This window comes from Lepidochelys kempii, chromosome 18 (assembly GCF_965140285.1).
Source record: "Lepidochelys kempii isolate rLepKem1 chromosome 18, rLepKem1.hap1, whole genome shotgun sequence".
NCBI classification, from domain to species: Eukaryota; Metazoa; Chordata; order Testudines; family Cheloniidae; genus Lepidochelys; species Lepidochelys kempii.
Genome location: NC_136397.1, coordinates 18,408,766 through 18,432,842, shown reverse-complemented (window position 1 = coordinate 18,432,842; position 24,077 = coordinate 18,408,766). Strand labels below are relative to the sequence as shown.

The following is a 24,077-nucleotide window of genomic DNA, read 5'->3' as shown; positions in this document are numbered from 1 at the left end:
TCTTTCCCCAGGGGGGTGAGACTGAACGGCGGCACTGCGCGCAGCTGCCAAGTGCTGGTAACCAACAGGACCGTGCCTCCTTGAGGGGCCGGGCCCCGGGAGTCCGCACGTAGCCCCTTTGGTCTCCGGGCCCGGTAGGCTCCGCGGCAGCCGTCTCACGCGTAGGCATCGCTCACCCCGCCGGGCCTAGGGGCTGCCGGGCCGCCGCGCACCGCCGGCCCCCCCCGTTGGCCGCATGCGCGCGGCCAAGGGCCGGGCCAACTGCACCGCGGGCACGTCAGTACGTCATCAGGATGCGCTGGGAGCGGAAGTGACGCGTTTGTTCCGCGCTGGCTGGCGCTGCAGCCTCTCTCCTTAGTCTCCGGCGGCGGGCGGTGCTGGCGGTGAGTGCGGTGCGAGTCGCTTCCCCCGTGTGGGCCCCTGTGTTAGAAGCGGGGCTCGCCCTGGGGCGGGGGGCCCGGAGGGGAGGAGGCGGCTGGGTGGCGGGCGCCCAGGGACTGGTGTGCGGAGGGGGAGCCTGTGGGGACAAGGGAGTCTTGGGGGCTCACGCCGGGGGTCTTAATGTTGGGGTGTCTGAGGGGCGAGGGGACCAGTGAGAGGCGAGGATCAGTAGAGGGGCGAGGTAGCGATTGGGGACCGGTTGACGGGGTGAGGCTGGATGGGAGCGGTGAGGTAGAGGAGCTTAGGGAACTGGTGTGGGGGGCGGGGGTGAGCCGGCGAGTGAGACTGTTGGGAGCATGAGGTGACAGACTGAGAGTGCTGTGTGTTGGGGTAAATCCGCACAGGAGCGTGGGGAGAGACGGGGGACCCTGGTGTTGCACTCAGAATTCGTCAAACCATGTCCCTCTGCATTAGGAAATTGCTTGGGAAGTCCCCAGGAAGGGGTATCTGAAACGTCGCTGTTGGTTGACTTGTGGGTCTTAGTCCTCACTGATAGGGAATCTAGGGTCCAGCAGAACGTAATAAGACACACCTGGAAGTATCCTGCCACTGAAGAAGTTAGGCCAAGAGGATTTAGAAGGCAATAGGGCTTGCATTGCCTACACATTGTTGCTTTTTGTATGTGAATTTAGTATGCTACACATAGTATAAAATCATTGTTTTCAAGAGGGAGGCAACAAATGGCAGGAGGGCAGCATGCGTGGAAGGCCAAGCACTGAGGCTTTATTTATAGGGGAAAGTCTTTTGGTATAACCTAAGGTGTGAATATAAATCAATATAATTGTATGGCTATGACCTCCCTTGTGGACATGCTTATTCCAGCTTCTTTGGTATAGCTTAAACTTCTTCCCCGGTGACAAACTAAACCAAAACAGACACTCTTATATCGAAATAGGAGGGTTCATGTGGAGGAACAGGTGTGTTACAACCAGTAACATTTTCCTGTGTAGGCAAGGCCTCAAGCAGCTCAGCCCACAAGAGAATCATAGCATGAAGTGGTTGTAATGTTGTTTCCACTACACTTTTACAAAGGAGGAAAAGATTGTCCTTGTTCCTTACCACCTCCGCAGTCATTATATACAGTATAAGTCATTTCTGTCCAGGCAACCTGCAGAGACCCATCCTCTTTCTTTTTCTTGGAAGCCCTTGCTGCCTTACTTCAAAAATGACCCACATTTGAAAAGTATTTGAATATAATACAGTTTAATAAACAACATGCTAAACCAGGATGTCTTCATTCATTCGTCAGAGAGAGTCTCTTTTTTTTTTTTTTATCTGTGACCCATTCGGATTAGTTGTGGGTCGGATATATACCAGGATTTCTAACAAGGGCTGTTTGAAGAGGCAGAAAATATTTTGACATTTTCTAGCTTCATCTGGCCCATTTTCACTCACCCCACTTGGGGGAAAAAATATTTTGTGCATATACTATGGTGACAGACATGGATGCGAAAATGTGCACAGCTTTGAAAGAAATTCCCAAAAGGCTCACTTCTGAATTTTTGTGACTATTTCAGCCACTTCTACTAGTGGGACTTTACATATGAAACTAGCTTCTACCCGTGTGTGCCTCTGAAAATTGAAATACAGATTTGAAAACTATGTAAAGATGTGTTTGTACTGTGATTGAATCATTTTTAAAGTAAGTCATGTTTAGCTGAAGACGACCTGCCAAGAGGATTTGACCATGCTTATAAAATGTTTGGGTTTTTTTAAATTTGTACTGTGATTGCTGTCCTTACTAACTACTTTAGTACATTTCAGAAGTTGCGATACAGACAGGATCTTGTTCACTTTGTAACTGAGGCTTAGGAAGTATGGGCTGGATGAATGCACTATAAGGTGGGTAGAAAGCTGGCTAGATTGTCGGGCTCAACGGGTAGTGATCAATGGCTCCATGTCTAGTTGGCAGCCGGTATCAAGTGGAGTGCCCCAAGGGTCGGTCCTGGGGCCGGTTTTATTCAATATCTTCATAAATGATCTGGAGGATGGTGTGGATTGCACTCTCAGCAAATTTGCGGATGATACTAAACTGGGAGGAGTGGTAGATACGCTGGAGGGGAGGGATAGGATACAGAAGGACCTAGACAAATTGGAGGATTGGGCCAAAAGAAATCTGATGAGGTTCAATAAGGATAAGTGCAGGGTCCTGCACTTAAGACGGAAGAACCCAATGCACAGCTACAGACTAGGGACCAAATGGCTAGGCAGCAGTTCTGCGGAAAAGGACCTAGGGGTGACAGTGGACGAGAAGCTGGATATGAGTCAGCAGTGTGCCCTTGTTGCCAAGAAGGCCAATGGCATTTTGGGATGTATAAGTAGGGGCATAGCGAGCAGATCGAGGGACGTGATCGTTCCCCTCTATTCGACATTGGTGAGGCCTCATCTGGAGTACTGTGTCCAGTTTTGGGCCCCACACTACAAGAAGGATGTGGATAAATTGGAGAGAGTCCAGCGAAGGGCAACAAAAATGATTAGGGGTCTGGAACACATGACTTATGAGGAGAGGCTGAGGGAGCTGGGATTGTTTAGCCTGCAGAAGAGAAGAATGAGGGGGGATTTGATAGCTGCTTTCAACTACCTGAAAGGGGGTTCCAAAGAGGATGGCTCTAGACTGTTCTCAATGGTAGCAGATGACAGAACGAGGAGTAATGGTCTCAAGTTGCAGTGGGGGAGGTTTAGATTGGATATTAGGAAAAACTTTTTCACTAAGAGGGTGGTGAAACACTGGAATGCGTTACCTAGGGAGGTGGTAGAATCTCCTTCCTTAGAGGTTTTTAAGGTCAGGCTTGACAAAGCCCTGGCTGGGATGATTTAACTGGGAATTGGTCCTGCTTCGAGCAGGGGGTTGGACTAGATGACCTTCTGGGGTCCCTTCCAACCCTGATATTCTATGATTCTATGATATGCAGCAAATGAGAATAGTATGAAGTAGGAATAAAAACAGGTTGAAAAGGGCCAAGATTTGTTGCTACTATTAGATGGCCATTATGTTACCTAAATGAAATTGATTAGTGGGTCTTAGTCCAGCTCTTGGTATGTGCCCACTGCTAGTACTGACATATTTGTTGATAGTCTTAGCAAAGAGGCTGAGCATTTAATGGGACTGAAGAGACAGAATTATCCTTTTAATTTAAGGATATGGTTTCTGGTCAAACCCAAGGTATGTAATTGAGGGATAGCCTTGCTATGTCTGTAATGTTGGATTAATAGAAAACTAGGATTATCAGTCTAGCCTTCTTGACTACCATCAAATTAATTTTGAAAAAAGCAGAAAGAGCGGAGTTTTTTGCCAAACGAAAATGTGGTATATGAACTGCAGTGGAAGGACTGTGTGCTGGTGACAGAGCAGTAGCAGCTTGAGGACAGATGGGGCTCAAATCCTTCATAAATAATTGTGCAACCACAGAAAATTACCTTTTCCCACATCCTCACAGTGCTAAAGTAATAAGTCATAAGACTAGTACATTTAGGTGTCTTTGGATCATCATGACTGGCAAAATATGAGGCACTATTGCAGAAGTTGCACTGATTTAACTTAAGTTGGTCTTTAAACCAATTTAATTAAACTGTTGCACAAACAGTGTGAATACTCTGATTTGAAACCAAGCTTATTTTGGTATAGCTTAAGTCAAATGCTAACTGACTTCCCTTTACATAAGGTTCCGTGAAACTTGGCACATCATATCATTTTTAAATGTTTATTTGTATATCAAAAGTTCCTTTAAAACTTAACTAAAACATTGATATATGCAATGCTATTGGTTACATTATATTTCAAATATATCTACCTCCATTAATGTGGTGTTCTGTTTCAGTTTGTTCTGACTCAAATGGGTGATGAAAAGGACTCTTGGAAAGTGAAAACTTTAGATGAAATTCTTCAGGAAAAAAAACGAAGGAAGGAGCAAGAAGAGAAGGCAGAGATAAAACGCATTAAAAATGTAAGCTGTCTCTTTGTAAAGAAATAGTTCTAATTAAAGTGAGGAGGTTTAATTTTTTCCCCTCATTTTTCCATTAGAACAAGGCTTCCTCTATCACTATCAATGAAGTTCTTTTGTACTTCCATATTTAACAGGTGAGCACTATCTCTCAGTGTCAAAGCTTACCAAAATGTTGTGCTTTGTTAAAACCTGATTGGTAACACACTAGATCTTTTACTTTGCTTCACAGTTGTTGAAAAGTCTGTCTGAGAAATCAGCCTGGTTAATTGGAAGTGTTAGTTGCAGTATAATTAGACTATTTTGGCCTTTTTGAAATTTTATAGTGCTCCTGTTTTTAAACCTGTTCCTGACTGCAGCAGAAAAAATGTTGGGCCCATTTTGTCAAATGATTAAATTTTTTTTGGCCCTAAATAACTTTTGCTTATTCTAATCCAAAAGGGTTGTTACAGGTGTCATTACCACTTGTTTGTAGTATTTGTTGAAAGATTTTGTCTTTAAAAAACTACCATAAATTAGCAAAGTCTTTGAGTTTTTGCAGGTTAGTTTTACTTAAGTAGACTGAATTTATATTGTTTCAGATATTACAACGTATTAACTACATTTGACTGCGTGACAGCTATAATTAAAATCTGTACATAAACCACTGATTTGTGTTGAGTATCCTATAGATCATTTCGCTTTACTGCCAGCAGCGGAGTTAAACATCAGTTTAAAAAAATACAGCTCACTGCAAGAGAAATTAACTGCAATTTGTTTTTATCCTTCCTTCCACCATAGTCTGATGATCGGGATTCAAAGCGGGATTCCCTTGAAGAGGGGGAGCTGAGAGATCACCGTATGGAGATAACAATCAGGAATTCACCTTACAGGAGAGAAGATTCTATGGAAGATAGGTAAGAATAGAGGAAGAAAATGCTTCTGGATGTGGACATTGCCTTAAAAGCAATAAAATCTAAATGTTCTCTGTGTGTTGTGGTTAAAGCAGGTTTGCTGGGGTTTTTTTGATACTTACCCTGAGTCACTGAGATTCTTATATCTTAGTTTACCCATCTATTAAAAACAATTTAATAATACCTACCTCCCTCACAAGAGGTTGTGAGGGATTAGTAATGTTGGTAGCATGCTCCAAACTCCTCAGATGAAAGGTGCTATTGAAGTGCTAAATATTGTTAGATTAAATACTTATTCCTTCTCACAAAGGGTGGAAAAGGAGCAACAATTCATACTTATTATAAATTACCTATTACTTTCCTGTGCTTATTCATATAAATTGCATTTTAGAGGAGAGGAGGATGATTCCTTGGCTATCAAACCACCACAGCAGATGTCACGGAAGGAAAAAGCACATCACAGGAAAGATGAGAAGAGGAAAGAGAAACGTAGACATCGTAGTCATTCAGCAGAAGGAGGTATTGTAGCTGTTATTATTTAACATTTATATTGCGCTAGCTCTTTGAGGTCAAGTTGACTGGGGCACATTGTGTAAGGCACCGTACAGCCATAGTAAATGTCAGTTGCTTGCCCCAAAGAGTTAGAGAAGACATAACAGGTGGATAGATTAGGGAGCCGGGGTGGAGGAAATGGAGTAAAAAATTCTGAAAAAGAAATGTGACATTCATAGGAATTCTTGCTTAATAGTTTTGTCTGACTCCTTCATTTCTTCTGTTAAGCGGTTCGTGTGCGTATGTTTGGTTCCCCACTCACCACTTTTCGACAGGGACCTTTAGTCTGATCCTGCTGCCTTTGAAGTCTATGTTAAAACTTCCAAGGACTCCAGCGGTGCAGGATTGAGCCCTTTGTCTTTATACCTATCCGTCAAGCTCCTAAAATGATGTTGCTGTAAAGTCATACATAATAATAAATTTTGCTTTCCTGTTATTGGTCAACTTTATATTTTTAACGTTGAGTATGGTACATGCAAGTTTTTATTATCATTTAATTTTATTTACAACACAGTCCTAGGTCAGGATTTTGCTAGTACATACTAAGATCAGAACAACAAAGCCCATGAAATTAGTGCTTTACTCTACCCTGGTTTGTTCTTTTGATTTTGAAGAATAGGAACATCTTGACTATAACAATCCAGCATTTATTTTTATCTTTATTATTAGGGAAGCATGCCAGGGTAAAAGAGAAGGAACGTGAGCATGAACGTAGGAAAAGACATCGAGAAGAGCAGGATAAGGCTCGACGTGAATGGGAAAGGCAGAAGAGGAGGGAAATGGCTAGGGAGCATTCCAGGAGGGAGAGGTAAAAAAACAAACCTTACTCTGCAACACCCAAAGAAATTCAATTAGATTAAAATTTAGTGCAATCTGATGACAGTGCCATTACCCCCATGAACATGCGGTGGAATAAGAGGCTGGGATCTCACCTGCATATAAGCACTTTTTGAAGTGATTTCATTACCGGATATCTTTCTAACACTAAAGACTCTGTTTGCTGCTATTGTGCCGTAATAATTGGTGAACAAGTCAGTTCTGTAGAATACAGTGGGCTTCCAAGGCTCATTTAAAAAAATCAGCTTTTTAAGCCTGCTTATTTTTTATTTAAATTCTGACAGACTGCAGAACCTTATTTTAAGTTGGTCCCAACACTCTGTGCCAACTGATAAAGAAAGGCAGACTAGAGCAAATCTGTTATAAAAGATTAATGTCTGCCTCTGTAAAGGGCTGCTTGGGCAAATGCACAATGATATCACAATTTTGTTGCTAGTTGGCACTGAAATTGAATAATTTAGTAGTCTATTATTGCAATAGTAACAGCTTTAGATTACAAAAACAAAAGCCCAGACTTCACTTATATAAAATAGGCAAATGAATGTTTCCAGGGATCGTCTAGAGCAGCTTGAGCGAAAACGAGAACGGGAGAGAAAAATGCGAGAGCAACAAAAAGAGCAAAGGGAACTAAAAGAACGGGAAAGGCGAGCTGAAGAAAGGCGCAAGGAACGGGAGGCCAGACGAGAAGGTAACTAGCTCAGTGTAAACAGTATAAGGGGGTGTGTTAAATGGAACAACAGTGGAATTTAGATAAAACAAACATCTTTTATATAGGCCATTGCCAGGGTTTTATTTAAAAAGAGAGAGAGAGAGTCTGGCTTCTTTATTAGTCATGGACAAGAGGACAAAATCGCACAGGGGGATAAAGAATGCAAAGTCTTTGAGCTTGTATAGCTTGTTCTGTACTGTGGAACTCAGACCTATTGGTATTGAAGCAGGTCATTAGTCAGTTTTCAGTAGACATGGTATCCTTTGCTTACCTTTTCTTTATTTACGTACAAGATAAACGTTTTACTGGTCACTGATTTCCACTTACAGTGTTCAAACTGGACCTGAAATGTTTCCAGTTTGCAGAATATTTTACGTCCCTTGCATCATACATTTAGGTGACAATTGATTAAAATGAGGGATTTTTGATGTTTGTGTGTTTTTGATTTGTGCCTAGATCGAGGCACCAGAGAAAATAAGGACACTCCCCATTTGTGTTTTATCTAGGATGCCAGTATTACCTTTAATTATGACTCTTGTTTTGTAATCAGTTCTCATGCTGTTAGTCTCTCATTTGCACTTTGTACTAAGCTGAGGGGGACTGTAGCCGTTTAAGAACTTGAGGAAATTAAACATGGTATAGAACTTTCTGTTGCCAATGTGAGAGAGAATGGCTAGCTTAGCATGCACACAACATTGCAGCATTGTTAACTGTATAGAGTAAGCATTTTAATAGAGGTTTGCATTTTAATAGGTTTTCCAATGTCCCTTTATTTGGTGCTTCTGAAAGTGAGACTAGAACCAGGAAAATTGCAGGGAAACATTATGCAAGTGTCCCTTACTTGCATCTTTGCCACTGCATCTCAGTCCTCAGCTGCAGCACCCTTGCTATTTCAGTCCTGGACCTTAGGCTGACTGCCATGTATGCCAAATTGTGTGGTAGCTGTATGATGAGAGGCATTGTGGTATAGTGGATAGAGCACTAGACCGGAATTTGAGGGAACCTGGATTCTGTTCCTAGGTCTGCTACTAGCTGATCTTGGAAAAGGTCACTTCATCTCTATACCTCAGTTTCCGCACCTGGAAAATGGGGATAATGACATTTACCTGCTTTGACTTCTGCATGCTTCAGATATACTTAAAAGGGTATTGTCAGGTACTTTCTCTCTTTAGGTTTATATACTGTGCCCATCACTGGGACACCGGAGAGTCTTCGAATTAATAGAAATGTTTTTGAGATTTTGAAAAAAAAAACAAAAAAATTTATTTAAGCATTCCCTTAAACTTCATGAGAACTAGTAAATGAAATTTACTATATACAAATTAGTCTAGCTTAAATGTTTACATTGACTAAAATACAGAAAGCAAACACTAAATAATAAATAGTTAATTCAATTTTGCAAAATATTTCAATTTCAATAATATAAGATGCTCTAGTAACTAGAAGTTAGGAATTGCCTAGACAGTATGACGACTGTGGCATTAAAATGCCTATATAGATTCCACTATGGTGGTCAAAGATTGATCTACCTAAAGCCATCTCTCGAGAGGTTGCAATTGATGCACTGTACTTTTTATGTTTCTTATTTCAGAGTAACAGCCGTGTTAGTCTGTATTCGCAAAAAGAAAAGGAGTACTTGTGGCACCTTAGAGACTAACCAATTTATTTGAGCATGAGCTTTCGTGAGCTACAGCTCACTTCATCTGTCCCCAGTACACACACTGTTTATAAAACTTAAACAATGCACAAGGGTCACGTCATCCACCTCTGAAACATAGCCACCACTAGGGTGAAATGTGGCAGCTTTTGAACAGCTCAGAGCAATTCAGGACATGAAGTGAAGAGGATATTCATAGTCACTTGAAACTTCAGGGGGAATGTGTACAGGAAGAATGTAGTTACAGAAAGGAGTTTGGCCAAATCAATGGAAAAACGAGTTATAAGAATGTGGGAATCGACTTATAAACCTTTTTACCAAAAGGTGAAAAAAATAGTATAGTTGTGCAAATATTGGTGTATGAATGTTGTAGAAAGGAAATGGAAGGGAAAATACTCTGTATCTTTCATTACTCTCTTTGGAAGACTATTCCATAGTCCTGTAGGTCTGTCTTTCTGAAATTTTTTCCAAATATTTGGCCTAAAATATTTCTTAATTTCATCCCTTTTACTCTTTACTTGTACTCTCTTTCATCATGCTAAACAATTCCTTTCTCTTCTTGATATTTACACCTTTTGAGTATTCATTGACAATTATCGAGTCTTCCAACTTAGTCATTGCTTAGCCATTTTCACCTTATTTAGTGTTTGATGTTTCCTCCTGAATCAATCCCTCCTGCCTCTTAACTTTTTAATTCTTTTCTGCACCTCCCTCAGTTTGTCTGCTTTGTTGTGGTAATGAGCGCTCTGAAATGAATGCAGTATTGCAGATGTGGTCTCGGAGAGTGGTAAAGAGAGGGATTCTCACCTCCTGCCCCTAAGTTATGATGCCTCAGTAGATGTAGCCCACATATGTATTAATTTTTTTTTTTTTTTAGTGCTACATTCCATTTTAGAAGGGCACAGTGAGTCCTTATCCAGATCATTAGCTATCACCAAAGTCTCTCTCTTTTTTCTTTTTCTTTTCTTTTCTTTTTTTTTTTTTTTTTTTTGGGAGGTGCAGTTAGGGTTCTTTTCCTTTTGAAAAAGAAACAAAAATTGAGCCTGAGACAGCTTGCCATGGAAGAGGAGAACCTTTGTAATTAGGAGCAGGAAAATGTAACGCCTTTTGGGTTTCTGTTTTTGTTTCTTCACTAGTTTCTGCACATCATAGAACAGTGAGGGAAGATTATGGAGACAAAGTAAAAATAAGAACCTGGAGTCGCAGCCCATTACGACAGCAAAGAGAGAAGCTTGAGCAAGGAGATGGCAGGAAGCCAGGTAGTGTTTGCACTTGGTAATATGCCATTGCATGACCGTCAAAAGGACTTGCTGGGGGAAAAAGATGGGGGAAGCTTTATTTTGACTGCTAGAAGGAATTCCATGATACTTTCTTGAAAGTATCATTCAGTTTGAGGGACAAATGGTGGCATGGTACCAAAGTATGGATGAGGAATGGCAAATAAACTATTATCTGGATGATTTGCTGATGTTTGCAGGGACCCCATATAATATGCTGTTAAACTCAATCATTCTTTCCTTTTTAGTAATAACAAGTCTTGAGAAATGCTCACTAATTTCACTAAACATTTATTATGCCCTTGTCTAACTAGAGGGTGTACTTTCCACTGAGCTTTGGTGCATTGACTGTTGCGTAATAGGTATTTCACCGTAATTGTATTCATACATCCAGCTGTTTACTACGTCAATTTAAATCATTTGTCCACATGGCAGGGATTTTTCTTCATAGTAAGCGTGTGCATTGTGGGAGGGTATCCCATGGTGCTTTGCCTTGCTGGGCTTTCTACATTCTGGGACTTCCCTTGCAGCTCATTGTATGTTACATAGCAGAAGCAACTGGAATTCTGGGACATGAAGTCAAACTCACAAATTCCCATGATCAGTCCTGCCATCCCATGATTCATCTTTTTATTTTTTTATTTTTTTTGTGAGCCAGCCCTATTTTCAGATTGCTGTCAGCCAGCATGAACAGAACTGTGCTCCATATCGCAATGCTGACAACAGCAGATATGCAGAAGGAGATGGAGATGTATTTGAGATCTTGCTGCCAGGTGGCTTTTGCTTTGGAAGTCAGCTGTTGCACCTCAGCTATTGGCTGGTAGCAAGCAAGGATGGCAAGCGTCCAAGTGGCAATGACCACATAATACTGAACACTTAAGGGAGCTCTCATGTTGGTGCGCTGCAGCTTTGGGATGAGCTTTGTGCAAATCTCTAGTGAAAGTGGCCTTTGTCATCCTAAAATTAAGCAGCTACTGCTGGTCATTCCAGGTTTACAGAATGTTTCCCACTAGACAATGCTTCTTACCTGAGGCCAGAAATGGTGCTGCACTGAATGAAGCTGCTCCAAGAAAAGTTCATCCCTAAGCAGCTCCTTGATCTCCTCTTCTGGTATCTCTTCCAGGAAGCTCTCAAGAAGTTTCTGGACACTGACTCTTTTGCCCTGCATTTCTTCCCCCTCAGGTTAGCCAGACACTCAGATGCTGATAATAGTTCTATCCTTGAGAAGCCTGGCACTTGAAGGAACTGGATGGGGGAGGAGGGGCTGATAAAATTAGAGTTGTGGTTCCTAGTTCGGTCTCTCTGGTGGCAATGATAAAATATTTTCCGCTCTATTTTGAAAGGCCATCCTCCTAGTTTTTTCCTAGTCGCGGGAGAGGCTTGTGATGGTAACTTGTTTTCCACCTTACTTCCCCTGTGCCTACGGACCTTGTTGCAATGAACTGTGTTTTGCTTCTAGGATGTTTTGAGGAGTGGGAGACTATTCTTGTTTGGACAGCATGGTTTGGTGGTATGTGCTATTACTTAAATGGTGTAGAGGGTTTTGGGGACAGAGGTGGGGGATGCAGGTTAGTAACTGCATCTGCACCTCTTTAGGCATTCCTTACGTTGGAGGACGTTACGCTGATAGAGATGACCAAGAAGCAGAGAAGGCCCTTTTTCGAAAAAGATAAGGGCAGACCAGACAGATATGCATACGTGGTATTCATCAGAATGGTTCCCTCTCCAGAGTTGCTGCAGGAATTGAAGGGCATTGTAACCTATGCTGGTAGCAACTACCAAAATATTGCAATGTTGTGCCAAATTAGAGCACTTTTTTGCCGATTTTATCTCCCCAGCAAACATGCATCACATCTGCTGTAAAATAAATACAGTTCTGCAGTGATCGTTCTTGACCTTGAGGGTTAAAAATGTTGTCTGTGCTATGAATTATACTTCAACTTGACTTATGCTATAGAACAGGGGTTCTCAAACTGGGGTTTATTACCTGGGGCAGCTGTCAGCCTCCACCCCAAACCCCGCTTCGCCTCCAGCATTTATAATAGTGTTATAAATTAAAACCACTTTCTTATATATTTAAGGGGGGTCGCACTCAGAGGCTTTCCATATGAAAGGGGTCACCAGTACAAAAGTTTGAGAACCGCTGCTATATAACAATGTTGCCTATGCTTGAATGCCTTAGTCTCTTGACATTGGTGAGTGACCGCTGACTCTTTTTCTTACATTTGTATCTTAATTTCCTCCCAAACTAAAAAACCACCATTTGTATTATCCCCTTGAATACTCTTAGAGGAGAAAGGAGCTAACCATTGAATAATTTAAGCTTATTAAGCTTAATTCGACTCTTCAGAAACTGCAGTATAGTTTAAATATTACTACGATTCTCATCCTGTACAAGAAAGAAAGCACTTCAGGTAATATTCTGGCTTGGAAAGTTCAATTTGGCTCCCAAGCCATAAAAATAGCTCTTTGGGTTTCCACATTCTTAGAGACTCTGATTATTAACAGAAAATATTCAGGAATTGAAATAACCACATCCTCTGGTTAAAGTTCAGTTGTGTTTTTATTTTGTTGTAAACCTGAAAAATGATTGTAGTCACTGAACATGTTACTGTGAATAGTCAGAAGTGCTGCTGATCTTTGTGTTTGTATTTGTGAAATTGTGCTCTAAGGGTACTTTATTTACCGAATTAACTACCAAATTGTGCGTTCCTCACAATTCATGTAGTGGGGTTTATTAATAACTCGGTGCACTTTAAAAAAAAAAAAAAAAAAAAAGTCCAACTCTTCCACTGTTGATCCTGCTGCACTGCAGTTCTTAAAGTTACGTATCATTGAAAGCAACAGTATGTGACGCTATACCAAGTACATTCAATAGCCCAGCAGGTACATTCTGCTGGACATGACTGAAATATTTGGCTAGGGTTCTCGTGTGTTCAGCACTTGATAAAGTAGAGGTAATGCTTAGAAACTGGTCTGTTTTTTTGCTTCTCAGTAAAAGAGGAGAAAACAGAAGAAAGAGACCTGCTTTCGGATTTGCAAGACATCAGTGACAGTGAGAGAAAAACTAGCTCAGCAGAGTCTTCGTCAGGAGGTAATTACACACAATCAAATACATAGAATTTACCCTAGGAAATAATCATATTTATGAGAAGATCCTTCACATGAGGGTGCACCTAGTTACTTTTGTGTTCTCTGCTTATCCCCTGACAGAATCTGGATCTGGTTCAGAGGAAGAGGAGGAGGAATCTAGCAGTGGAGAATCGGAAGAGGAGGAGGAGGAGGAAGAAGAGGAGGAAGAAGAAGAGGAGGAGGAGGAGGAAGAGGAGACAGGAAGCAATTCTGAGGAAGTGTCTGAACAGTCAGCTGGTAAGTGGTAAAACATGACCACAAAAATGCTCACCCAAAGCACTTTTGTGCTTACAGTTTTACGTTGCCCACTTTCTTTTTTTCCTTGGTCACAGATAAGATAGAAACCTAAAACTTGTGAGGACAAGTAATATATTAGCCTTTCTGTATGAGGGCATATTCAAGTTATCAATCTAAGAAGCCAAGATGGACAGTTCCGGTGATATTTTTGTCTTTATAAGAGAGGTGTTGAAAGCCTCATCATTTGACTACTTTTAAAACCATGTTGGACACTAGCAAATGTTCTATAGGGAACAGTCTTATACTAGCCTGTGGGATGGACTAGAGAAGTCTGTACCATCTCTAATTATTTTCCGCTTGAAATTTTATTAGATTTTTTTCATTTTTGAAAGAACAAATGGAAATAATACAAAAGAAATTAACTAAGCAAATCTAGTAATTGCTATCTGTGTGTCATTAATCAGTAAACAAAAAATGAGCACAACAATGTGGGCCTGACTGCTGGATGTTTTTCTATTAAATCAGTGAAAAGTAACCACCAAATTTTAAGAAGTTTTATAAGAGTTATTTGAATTTCTCTGTCACCAATAATTTCTAAATTTTTAAGCTAAGCTGATGTCACTGGACTAACTTTCTTCCTTCCTGTGACTGCAACATAACTTCTGACTGTCACTAATCATGGGTCTATAAATCATTTGTTTCAGGTGTCATTGATTTTCTTGTGGGAGTCCTCACAATAGAGCCCTAAATCACAGTCAGTAACACTTTAACTTGCTTGCATATTTGTTTCCAAAACTTCCATTTTAGGGCACAAATAGCAAATATATAGATATAGATATGAAATTTCTTCATGCACCACATTTTCACCAAAAGTCAAGGGTTTTTAAAACCTATTTTCAAAGCTACATTATAAGCTTATAATGTAAAATTGAAGAAAATAAGCAGAAACAGCAGCCACCAATGTTAGTGTTTCCTGGCTCACTTAATGTAGTTCAGCTCTGTGTCAGAGAAACTCTGCCTATCAAGTGAAACAGAGGTACTGGGTTACTAACAGTAGATAGTGAGCAGGACCTGTAAAACTGCTGAAATGGCATTACTCCAGTGGTCGCCAAACTTTTGAGGGTTGTGTCCCCCCCTTACCCCTGTCCTCACCCTGCCCCCTGAACTGGGGGCAGGGCCATGGCTTGGGAGGGCAGGAATGTGGACAGGATTAAGGGGGCCAAGGCTGGAGCCACAGCTGCAGGTGGGTCCGGGACCAGGAGCAGAGCCGCAGCTGGGCTGCGGTGGGGGCTGGCAGCTGCACTCATGGCTGCGTGTGGCTCCATTCCCAGCCCTGACCCCCAGTCTTGGCCTCGAGCCAAGAATGGAGCTAGGGCCCAGGGCCAAGGCTGGGGGCGGGGCCAGGAGCAGTACTGCAGCTGGGTGCGGAGCCACGCTCAGGCTGGGAACATGGCCAGGCGTGAGGCCAGGAGCTGTGGCTGGGGGCAGGGCCAGAGCACAGCTGGGGTGGGACTGGGTGGCTCTCCCTCCCCATCCTCCATGGGGGCTGGCCTGAGTCTGCTGCACCCCCCTCGAACTTTACTCCATGTCCCCCTAGGGGGGGCGCATCCCACAGTTTGGGGACCTCTACATTACTCTGTAACACTTGTATTGCTATTTCACTGTATTAAGCATCTATGTACATGAAATCAGAATGATATTAAGCTTTTTCTGTTGGACTGCATTCTGTTTTTTAGAAGAGGTGAGTGAAGAAGAAATGAGTGAAGAAGAAGAGCGAGAGAATGGAAATCACATTCCAGTTGGTAAGATACAAACATTGGCTTTAGCTGTAGCAGTTTTTTCCTTTTCTGTTTCATGAACTATGGATTTTAATGCACTGTCTAGAATGTGAAAGGGTTTCAAGATATTCAAGCCTACCAGGACTTGATTATGAAAAGTAGGCTTGTATAAGAAATCCTGTTGGTGGATGGGGGCGGATATTACTTCTGCAGGTCTAAGTTGAAATCTTGCATAAAATGAGCATGGCTTTTTGAAATCAACTTGCTAGTGGATTTTCATCAGTATTATAATCCACCACACCATTTGGTACTGTGGGTCATCTGTACTCAAGAGTAGACACATCCTGGATCAGAACTTCCCCAAAGTCTGGGTGAGAGTTCTGATCCAAGGGCTTTTTGTTGGCCTATTGTAAGAGTCAGAGAAGCTTGGATCTGAACTTACCTAATGTTCTAGCTGTGATTTTGAATCGGGCCCATCCTCTTGGTAGTCAGAATTGCACTATATGATGTGTCAGATTAAAGTTGAATCAGTCTTTGCATACTGTTCATATACTGGTTTAGTTTTTATAACGTGCAATATTTAACCCTGAAAATGTATTCAAGGAACTATACCTGAACCTCATGAAATACTCCCCAAACATAGAAAAAAGAATCATGCTTCTTTAAATACCTTCCTTGTCATCTCTTAACAGGACACTCAAATTGCATGCCACGCTCTTTAGTATCTCAATTTTATGATCACAATTTTATTCCCTCACAAGTTTGTCTAAAACTAATTCAAACATCCCAAATGGCTGCCTGTTTCCACGACTGATTCTAAATTTTAAAGTTACAGAGTCAAGGTTTGATCGAGATTCAGCAGGAAGTGAAGGAGAAGAGGAGGAAGTGGGGGAGGGGACCCCACATTCCAATACAATGACAGAAGGAGATTATGTTCCTGATTCTCCAGCTTCATCGCCCACTGAGTTGAAACAAGAGCTACCCAAGTACCTTCCTGCGCTGCAGGTGAGGATCATTTCACAAGTGCTCCAGAATGTCTTAGATGGGATTTCCATGAATAGTGACATAAAATGATAAAATGATATATGTACTTGCATCTGATGAAGTGAGCTGTAGCTCACGAAAGCTTATGCTCTAATAAATTGGTTAGTCTCTAAGGTGCCACAAGTACTCCTTTTCTTTATATGTACTCTCAAGAGCATCTTGGATATAAAACGGTATTATGTCATATTGTCCAGTGCATTTGCCCAATGTCAGATTTATTATGTGCATAAACCGTGGTGGGGTCAACCAAAAGCATCTTGTGGTGTCAAGTGAGCCCAGGCATATATTCCATCAATCAAATATTCACATACAATATTTTTAAAAGTTGTGTGTGAAAACAAGTTCAAACTTTTAGTTTTAAAAAGGATATAATACATTGGGATATTGTGATATTCTGGTGACCCCATCTGAAAATAGTTACTGCAGGTATAGGCAGGTTCACAAGTAATATAAATGTTTATTGGAATGGAAAGATGTCCCTGTGAGGAGAGTGAAAAGTTTTTAGTTTATAGAGGAGATGAATAAGCAGGGAACTGAGAAAGTGAGCAAAATAAGTTGTTGTTTGTTATCATAGCACGTAGGAACCCTAGTCACGGACCTGAATCCCAAGGTGCTCAGCACCGTACAAGTGCAGAAAAAAGACAGCCCTTGCCCTCAAAAGCTTATAAAACAAATAGTTGTCATTCCTGCTTTTTTCACATAATAGAAAAAGAATGTTCAATGAAACTGAAAGACAATAAATTTAAAACAGATGAAAGGAAATATTTGTACACAACACCTACTTAGCCAGTGGAACTCATTCCCAGAAGATATCCATAAAGGCAACAGTTTAATAGGATTAAAAAAAAGGACTGAGCATTTATATGGATAATGAGAACATCCACAGGTACATTAGACAGAATAAAAAAGTGTAAGAAATATAAACTCATGTTTCAGGGCATAAACAAAAGCTCCAACTGATTGAGATTCAGGAAAAAACTTCCCCGTGGACAGTTCTTTGTGTTTTTTTGTGTGTGTGTGTGTGTGTGTGTGTGTGTGTAAAAGCACCTTTCTCTGAAGCAACTTGTACTAGCCACTTCCAGACACAGAATAGTGGACTAGATAGAGCTCCTCCTCAGATCAGTATTGCAATGTCGTGTGCTAGGGCAGCAACATAGGAACTAATATAGATGCAGAATACTGAGATACACACGTGTATTATGTATAACTGAGCATTTGCTCTAGATAAATCTTTGCATGTTTTACTTTTACATTTACACTAAAGTAAAATGGGAAGTAATTTGTGTATTTAATATGTATGTTATGCCACCTTTATTTTAACAAGAGGAAGTATCTATATCCGTTTTTCTCAGCCTTTTTGATACCGGGGACCGGCTTGCTGCCTTCCTAAACTGTGTCAGGTGGATCTCAGGGATCAGTGCCGGGCTGGTTGTTGAGAAACACTGATCTAGACAGTCAAGATTGATGTGATCCTATCTCTTTTTGCTGTCAATGGCTAGGATCAGCACATGCTTAGGGAATGCAAATGCAGCTCATTGGCCTGCCTGAGACACATCAGTCTAAGGTGTGGAGCTAGTTCCTCTGCTGCTGAGACTGAAATCCTCATTTCTTCAGGATCTGTAGAAATGAATGAGGCTTAGGAGCTATTGAGGTGGAGTATTTTAAATACTTCTTTAAACATAGTTTTTGTTCCTGAGAGGACACTTTCTTAGAGTACTAGGTAAAAATGCTTTGGAACAAAATATAGTTTTCCTGGGCATAGATCTATTTTATATTCTTCTGGGATAACAAACTGTTCATATAAAGTGAGCCATACTGTGTCTTATATGTCTTTAAAAAGGTAAATCCTACAGACTAATTTTCTGTTTGTTTTCTCAGGGATGTCGTAGTGTGGAGGAATTTCAGTGTTTGAACAGGATTGAAGAAGGAACATATGGTGTGGTATACAGGGCAAAAGACAAAAAAACTGGTTGGTACAAGTGTGCCTGTTTAAAACAGTGCTAAAAATGTTGGTTTCATTAAGTGGACTCATAATTTTTTCACAACACTTATTAAGCATTAAGGGCAAAGTGTTATGTAATATTAAAAAAACCTAAGTGACCCATCTTAGGGCTACACCTCTTGGTGATCTACAGGGAAGCTGTATGTTTTAGGGATCTGCAGTTTGGAAAACAAACACCTGTGCTTGAAGTTACTAATTATTTTGAATATTCTCTTGCATGCAACCTAAGCACTTTGTGCTCTCCCTGTTTTGTACTGTGAGTGCTGAAATTCTTCTGGAAGTCTTTTTTCTTCAAAACAATATTAACCTTCCCCATTACTATCAACATGATGTTACATGCCAGTGTTAGTGCAGTGGACAATTTAAACATTAAGACGATGGTAACAATATGAATGAAATGTAACAACAGTACTTGTACAGTGGGTAATGCCGTATACAGTGTTAAACAGAAGGAGTCCAAAGTTGGATGTCATGTTGTCATGTTAAGAACTTGTGCTGGCCTGTTAGATATTCTGAGTGCTTGGCATGGGATCTGCACTAAGCTCTGAACTCTGAGGAGGGTGTCATTCAATATAGGAAAAAAGTTAGTCTTTTGTAGAAGGTAAATTTGAAGTTAAGTATAAACATTGTGCAAACTTAATGTAATAATACTTTGCATTTCTGTAGAGTCTTTTATCCCAGGACCTAAAAGTGTTGAAAAAATGTGAAAGAATTAAGCCGTACAATAACTCTGTAAGGAACATAACAGGAAGTCTGCAGTAGAGCTGGAAATATAACCCAGATTTCTTAGCTCTCAGTCCTGATCTTTAACCACAAGACCAATCTATCTCTTCTTGTATCAAATGTTCTAATATAATGAAGTGGGAGAATAGCTGGATAAGTGTGTGCTTTAACCTACTCTATTCTTGGATTTGATTATGTTAACCATTGTAGAGTTATGGTCTAAGGCAAAATCATTTTCTAAATCCTCCACTGAAAAGAAAAGACTGTTTAAAATATTATTTTTAGCTATTATTGCTCTTTATTATGAGTGACTCCTTCCCCTCAGTGTGGTGTGCATTTGAAATAAGATTCTTTTGAAGATATTGTGTCTTTTTATTAGACATAGTCATGTAGAAATTGTTAACAAAAGTTGGATTTTTAGCCCTATAGGTAGAGATTTCCTGCTTCCGAGCTACTAGATTTAGTTGAGCATAGCAGGGTGATCTGCCAATTGATTAGATGTAGACACACCAATAGGTGTCATTATAGGTGTGGAAAATGATTTAAATGGTTTTATAAAAGAAGTGGTTTGTGTGTGGTGGGCATTCTTTACAGAAATTTGTGGTTAGCTCACTTTTATTGTTTGCTTTGAAGTCCATCTTTAATTCTTGTTTGAAGGAAACTAAAGTTGTTTTAATTAGTAGTTAAAAAGCTCACATGCTGAGAAACACTTCTCACCAGGTATAAACTGTGGTGTGTATTTGAAAACTTAATAAATAAATCCAGGTTTTTGAACTTGCTTCTGGTGGTAGCTGTCCTGCTGAAAAGTTATCCCATTTGATACCAGTAGTGCAAAAGCCAAATGTAAGCTAATTTGCGCACACACCCCCTTTTTTTTAGTGACTTATCAACTGGAAGAAGGATCTAATTTAACCCTGTAATAACATATGTAGTGTTAGTACTGTGTCACTTCTTCTTTTCATTGTGCACAGCAGCCGACACAGCAAGATGCAAACTGTTTTATCATCTCTGATACGATTCCCCCTATTGCTGCTGTCACAAATAATACATTGCTTTCCTGCAAGCTGACTGTTTTCACCAGAAGGCACATATATAGATATATAAATTTAAAATTTATATGTGTTAAAATATATCTGACAGGCGGTAAAAAACAAAAAACAAACCCTGTCATTTGTAAACTTTTATCGTGTTGAGCAAAACGAGCGATTTGTTAAGAGGAGGTTTGCTCTGATATTTAGATCAGAAGACTTGGAGACAGGACTTATGGTTGTTCCCAGTTCTAACACTCACTTGCTGTAACTTAAACGTTCAATTCCTCCATCTACAAGTTTGGGGTAATACCATCCTTACAGAGTGAGAATTCATTGTTTTTTTTAAGTGTTTTAAAATCCTCTATGAAAAGGAATTATACAAATGGAAAGTATTATTTTCTTTCAATTCATTGCTTGTATTATATAGCTACAGTGGCCACTTCCTTCTCTAGCCTACCTGGCATGTAGCCTTCCTCTGAGGCTGACATTAACATTACTCTCTGAAATGGTTTACAAAAGGAGAGCTACCATTGTCTGCTTGACTGTAAGTGCTCACTCACTTCCGGATCTATGCAAGTCACCACCGCAACACGCCAAAGATATCTTTGATCGCTGTAATTGACATATATAATAAATAGGGGTACTTTAATATCTAATGATTCACATTTTAACTGTTAATTTTATATTCTTACCTCATAGAATTAATTCATAAGAGGAAAAATTCACCTCTGCAGGGACTAGCATAAAGCCTATTCCTCGTTTAAATCCTGTATTACTTTTACACTGTGAGCTCTTTGGGACAGAGACTGCCTTTTTTGGTATGTGTTTTACAGTGCTTAGCACAATGGGGTCCTGACTCCAGATTTGAACCCGTAAGTGCTAGCACAATGCAGATAATTCACACTAATATTCTGAGGCTTTAAGTGGTGCTGGCCTTCTTCATAGAAGTGAATTTAACCCAAGATGCATTTCTTTCCTTCCAGCAAGTTAACTCAATGTTTGTATGAGAGGCAAATCATATAGTACAGTAGTAGTTTTGTTTTTTCTCTTTCCATTTGTATTTTATTGAACTGTAATAAAACCTATAATCAGCAATCCTAGGAAATGATGTGAGGGAAAAAATTGCTTTGGATTTTATTCTTATCCATGACCTCAGTCTAGTCCAGTCTTTAACGCACAAGCTAATATAATGCCTGGATAAGGACTTCCTTTGAAAAAGATAGTAAAATATTTACTGTGCTGTAAGTGGCCTCTTAACCTGTCTTTGATTAGATATTTAATTTGGGTTCTGTATTTAAGATATTATTTTCTTTGTAGATGAAATTGTGGCTCTGAAGCGACTGAAAATGGAAAAGGAAAAAGAAGGCTTTCCCATTACCTCTCTTAGAGAAATAAACACCATTCTGAAAGCACAGCACCCAAATATAGTCACTGTTAGAGTAAGACCACCAATACTTTTATATTAACATTAATTTTGTTCTTGAAGTGTTACTCTTTGACTGTTAAAATGCCCTATAATGGTCTGATTTAAGTACAGTATTTGCTCATTAGAGCTTGTTTCTTTCAGTTTGCAGTTGTGTGCCTCGTATAATCAAATAGCTCATTTTTGTCTATAAAATCTGTTTAAAAGCTATAAAAAATGAACTTGTCTAAACACTTCAGTGTCATACATTTCTTGTGAATTTTATAAATTTGATGTCCCTTTTTTTACCTGCTAATACATTCCTGCCAGTCATCCTTAACCACTTATAAATATTGCTTGGTTTCCTTGATAATGTGCTGTATTTGTTCTTAGGAAATTGTTGTGGGCAGTAATATGGATAAAATCTATATCGTAATGAATTATGTAGAACATGACCTCAAAAGTCTGATGGAAACCATGAAACAGCCATTTTTACCAGGTACTGTATTTCCTAGCATCCTTTAACTTTCCAAGCTAAAATCATGTGAATTACAAGAACATCAATATAATATGTCCCTGAATTATACTGACACATTTTTGGCTTAGTGTGTGACAGAATATATCATTAAGATGGAACTGTTTCTGAAAGCTCTTTGGAACAGGGACTGTTTCATCTTTCTACCTGTCTGTCTAGCCTCTCTATTTAGAAGCTTAGATCAGTGACCATCACTATAATATACGAGCGTCTCCCAAGAATCTATGGTTTGGATTCGCAAAGAGCCTATGGGGAGTGTGGTACCCAATTCACATTCAGTTTCAATAGGGTAGTCAACTATCTTAGGCTCTTTTGAAAATTCCAGCCTATGTTTGTTTATATATGCAGCCCTTAGCATGATGTGGCCTTGATGATGCTCAGGGCCTTTGGATGCTACTGCAAGATATATGATGATGGATGATGATGAAGCAAATATATAAACTGATGGGGAAGTTTCCTTGATTGATTAATTAGGGTTGCAGGTTTACTTTAGTTAGTTAGTTAGTTCACTTCAAATATTAGGTGTCATGGGAAAGCTGGAAACACAGGTATTCAAGACTTCCTTCTCTTAACTTTATGCAACAAGATTAGTCCCTGAAAAATGAAATATTTGGGGATTTAACTAATTGTACCCAGAACTGCACCATATTCCTCCCATCTGAATGTGCTGCAGTGTGAGCTTCCTCAGATGCTCCTGGAAGAATTACTCTGTACCCTTGAAAAGCAATTCCATTGTCTCTGCTAACTTAGGCACATGTTAGCGTTATCTGATTTGTTTGACAGTCACCTAGGCATTGTGAGAAATGCCTGTTCTGCATGGGCTGTGCTGAAAACACTAAATTGAACACATTTCATTCACTATCTTGTGCTAAAATTCTGTAGCCAAATCTTGATACCATTTATGTCATTGAGAGTTTTGAATTGACTTCAGTGGGATCAGGATTTGGTCCATATTGATAAAAGCCCCTGCTTTCTTCCCCTTAATCCTGTAAACTAGTTGGTTCTTTTTTAATAATTAAATGCATAACTAGTACTTTTTTTGGTTATGTATGTTTTGTTCTATGCTCTTGATTTAACTGTTTCAAAAAGCATAGTACTAGTAGACTTCATCTTTCAACTGAACACACAAGGTTCTTTCTTTCATCCTTCCAGGTGAAGTGAAAACTTTGATGATTCAGTTATTGCGTGGAGTCAAGCACCTTCATGACAACTGGATACTTCATCGGGACTTGAAGACCTCCAACTTGCTGCTGAGTCATAAAGGCATTTTAAAAGTAAGGATCCAGTGTGTGTTTGTTTTGTTTTTTTAAAGGCCTTGAACTTCATTGCATCATAGCAGTTAATATCTGGATAGTGTGTTGCATTTCCATTCTTGCAGCTGTAGCATGCAAGAAAACCTACTGTTGCAAAATAGAATAAAATTTTCCATTAGATACAAAGACTGCCCTGTCATGGTTGTACGATTTATGCTAGGATATGACTAATAAATAAACATGGTTTAGTGGTCAAGGGAAATACTGTCTTGTTTTTATAACAACATAACTAGGAGCCAGATCAGGGTTCTTTTCCCAGCTGTGCTATAGACCATATGTGTTTGTTGTCAGATGTTTGGCCATGTGCGTGTTCTCCCAGCTTTGCGCAGACAGCTGGCACATCAGACTTTGAGTGAACCACCCAATAAATCCACAGACTTGGTTCGTATCAAAGGTGCTTGGTCAGGTTTATTGCTGACAAAGCACGGTGCTAATGCCCTAGCTCAATGGTTACAGGTATACTCGTATATGCTCGTGACAATGGACTGGCTCAGTTAGTGGTGGGACTTTCCACTATCTCCTAGGCCAGACAAAGACATTTCCTCTGAGATACATCTTTAGACACCAATACAA

General features: G+C 40.0%; 1 protein-coding gene across 14 annotated transcripts in view; it reads left to right on the top strand.

The window, feature by feature from the left end:
* The first annotated feature begins 300 nt into the window (after nucleotides 1-300).
* The window catches only part of LOC140900194 (cyclin-dependent kinase 11B), a 42,667-nt gene continuing 18,890 nt past the window's right edge, over nucleotides 301-24,077 (top strand). For 5 of the 14 annotated variants that reach the window (XM_073317028.2, XM_073317026.2, XM_073317027.2 and 2 more), the window contains exons 1-15: nucleotides 301-383; nucleotides 4,260-4,385; nucleotides 5,163-5,278; nucleotides 5,667-5,794; nucleotides 6,497-6,635; nucleotides 7,198-7,352; nucleotides 10,167-10,289; nucleotides 13,303-13,401; nucleotides 13,521-13,676; nucleotides 15,413-15,478; nucleotides 16,284-16,459; nucleotides 18,377-18,467; nucleotides 21,572-21,693; nucleotides 22,050-22,155; nucleotides 23,344-23,465. In XM_073317028.2, coding sequence (XP_073173129.2) covers nucleotides 4,275-4,385; nucleotides 5,163-5,278; nucleotides 5,667-5,794; nucleotides 6,497-6,635; nucleotides 7,198-7,352; nucleotides 10,167-10,289; nucleotides 13,303-13,401; nucleotides 13,521-13,676; nucleotides 15,413-15,478; nucleotides 16,284-16,459; nucleotides 18,377-18,467; nucleotides 21,572-21,693; nucleotides 22,050-22,155; nucleotides 23,344-23,465 — 1,710 coding nt within the window. In that variant the 5' untranslated portion in view covers nucleotides 301-383; nucleotides 4,260-4,274. Of the gene's footprint in view, nucleotides 384-4,259; nucleotides 4,386-4,462; nucleotides 4,520-5,162; nucleotides 5,279-5,666; nucleotides 5,795-6,496; nucleotides 6,636-7,197; nucleotides 7,353-10,166; nucleotides 10,290-13,302; nucleotides 13,402-13,520; nucleotides 13,677-15,412; nucleotides 15,479-16,283; nucleotides 16,460-18,376; nucleotides 18,468-21,571; nucleotides 21,694-22,049; nucleotides 22,156-23,343; nucleotides 23,466-24,077 lie in introns of those variants that run through there. The other 9 variants (XM_073317031.2, XM_073317030.2, XM_073317029.2 and 6 more) reach the window with 9 other exon arrangements.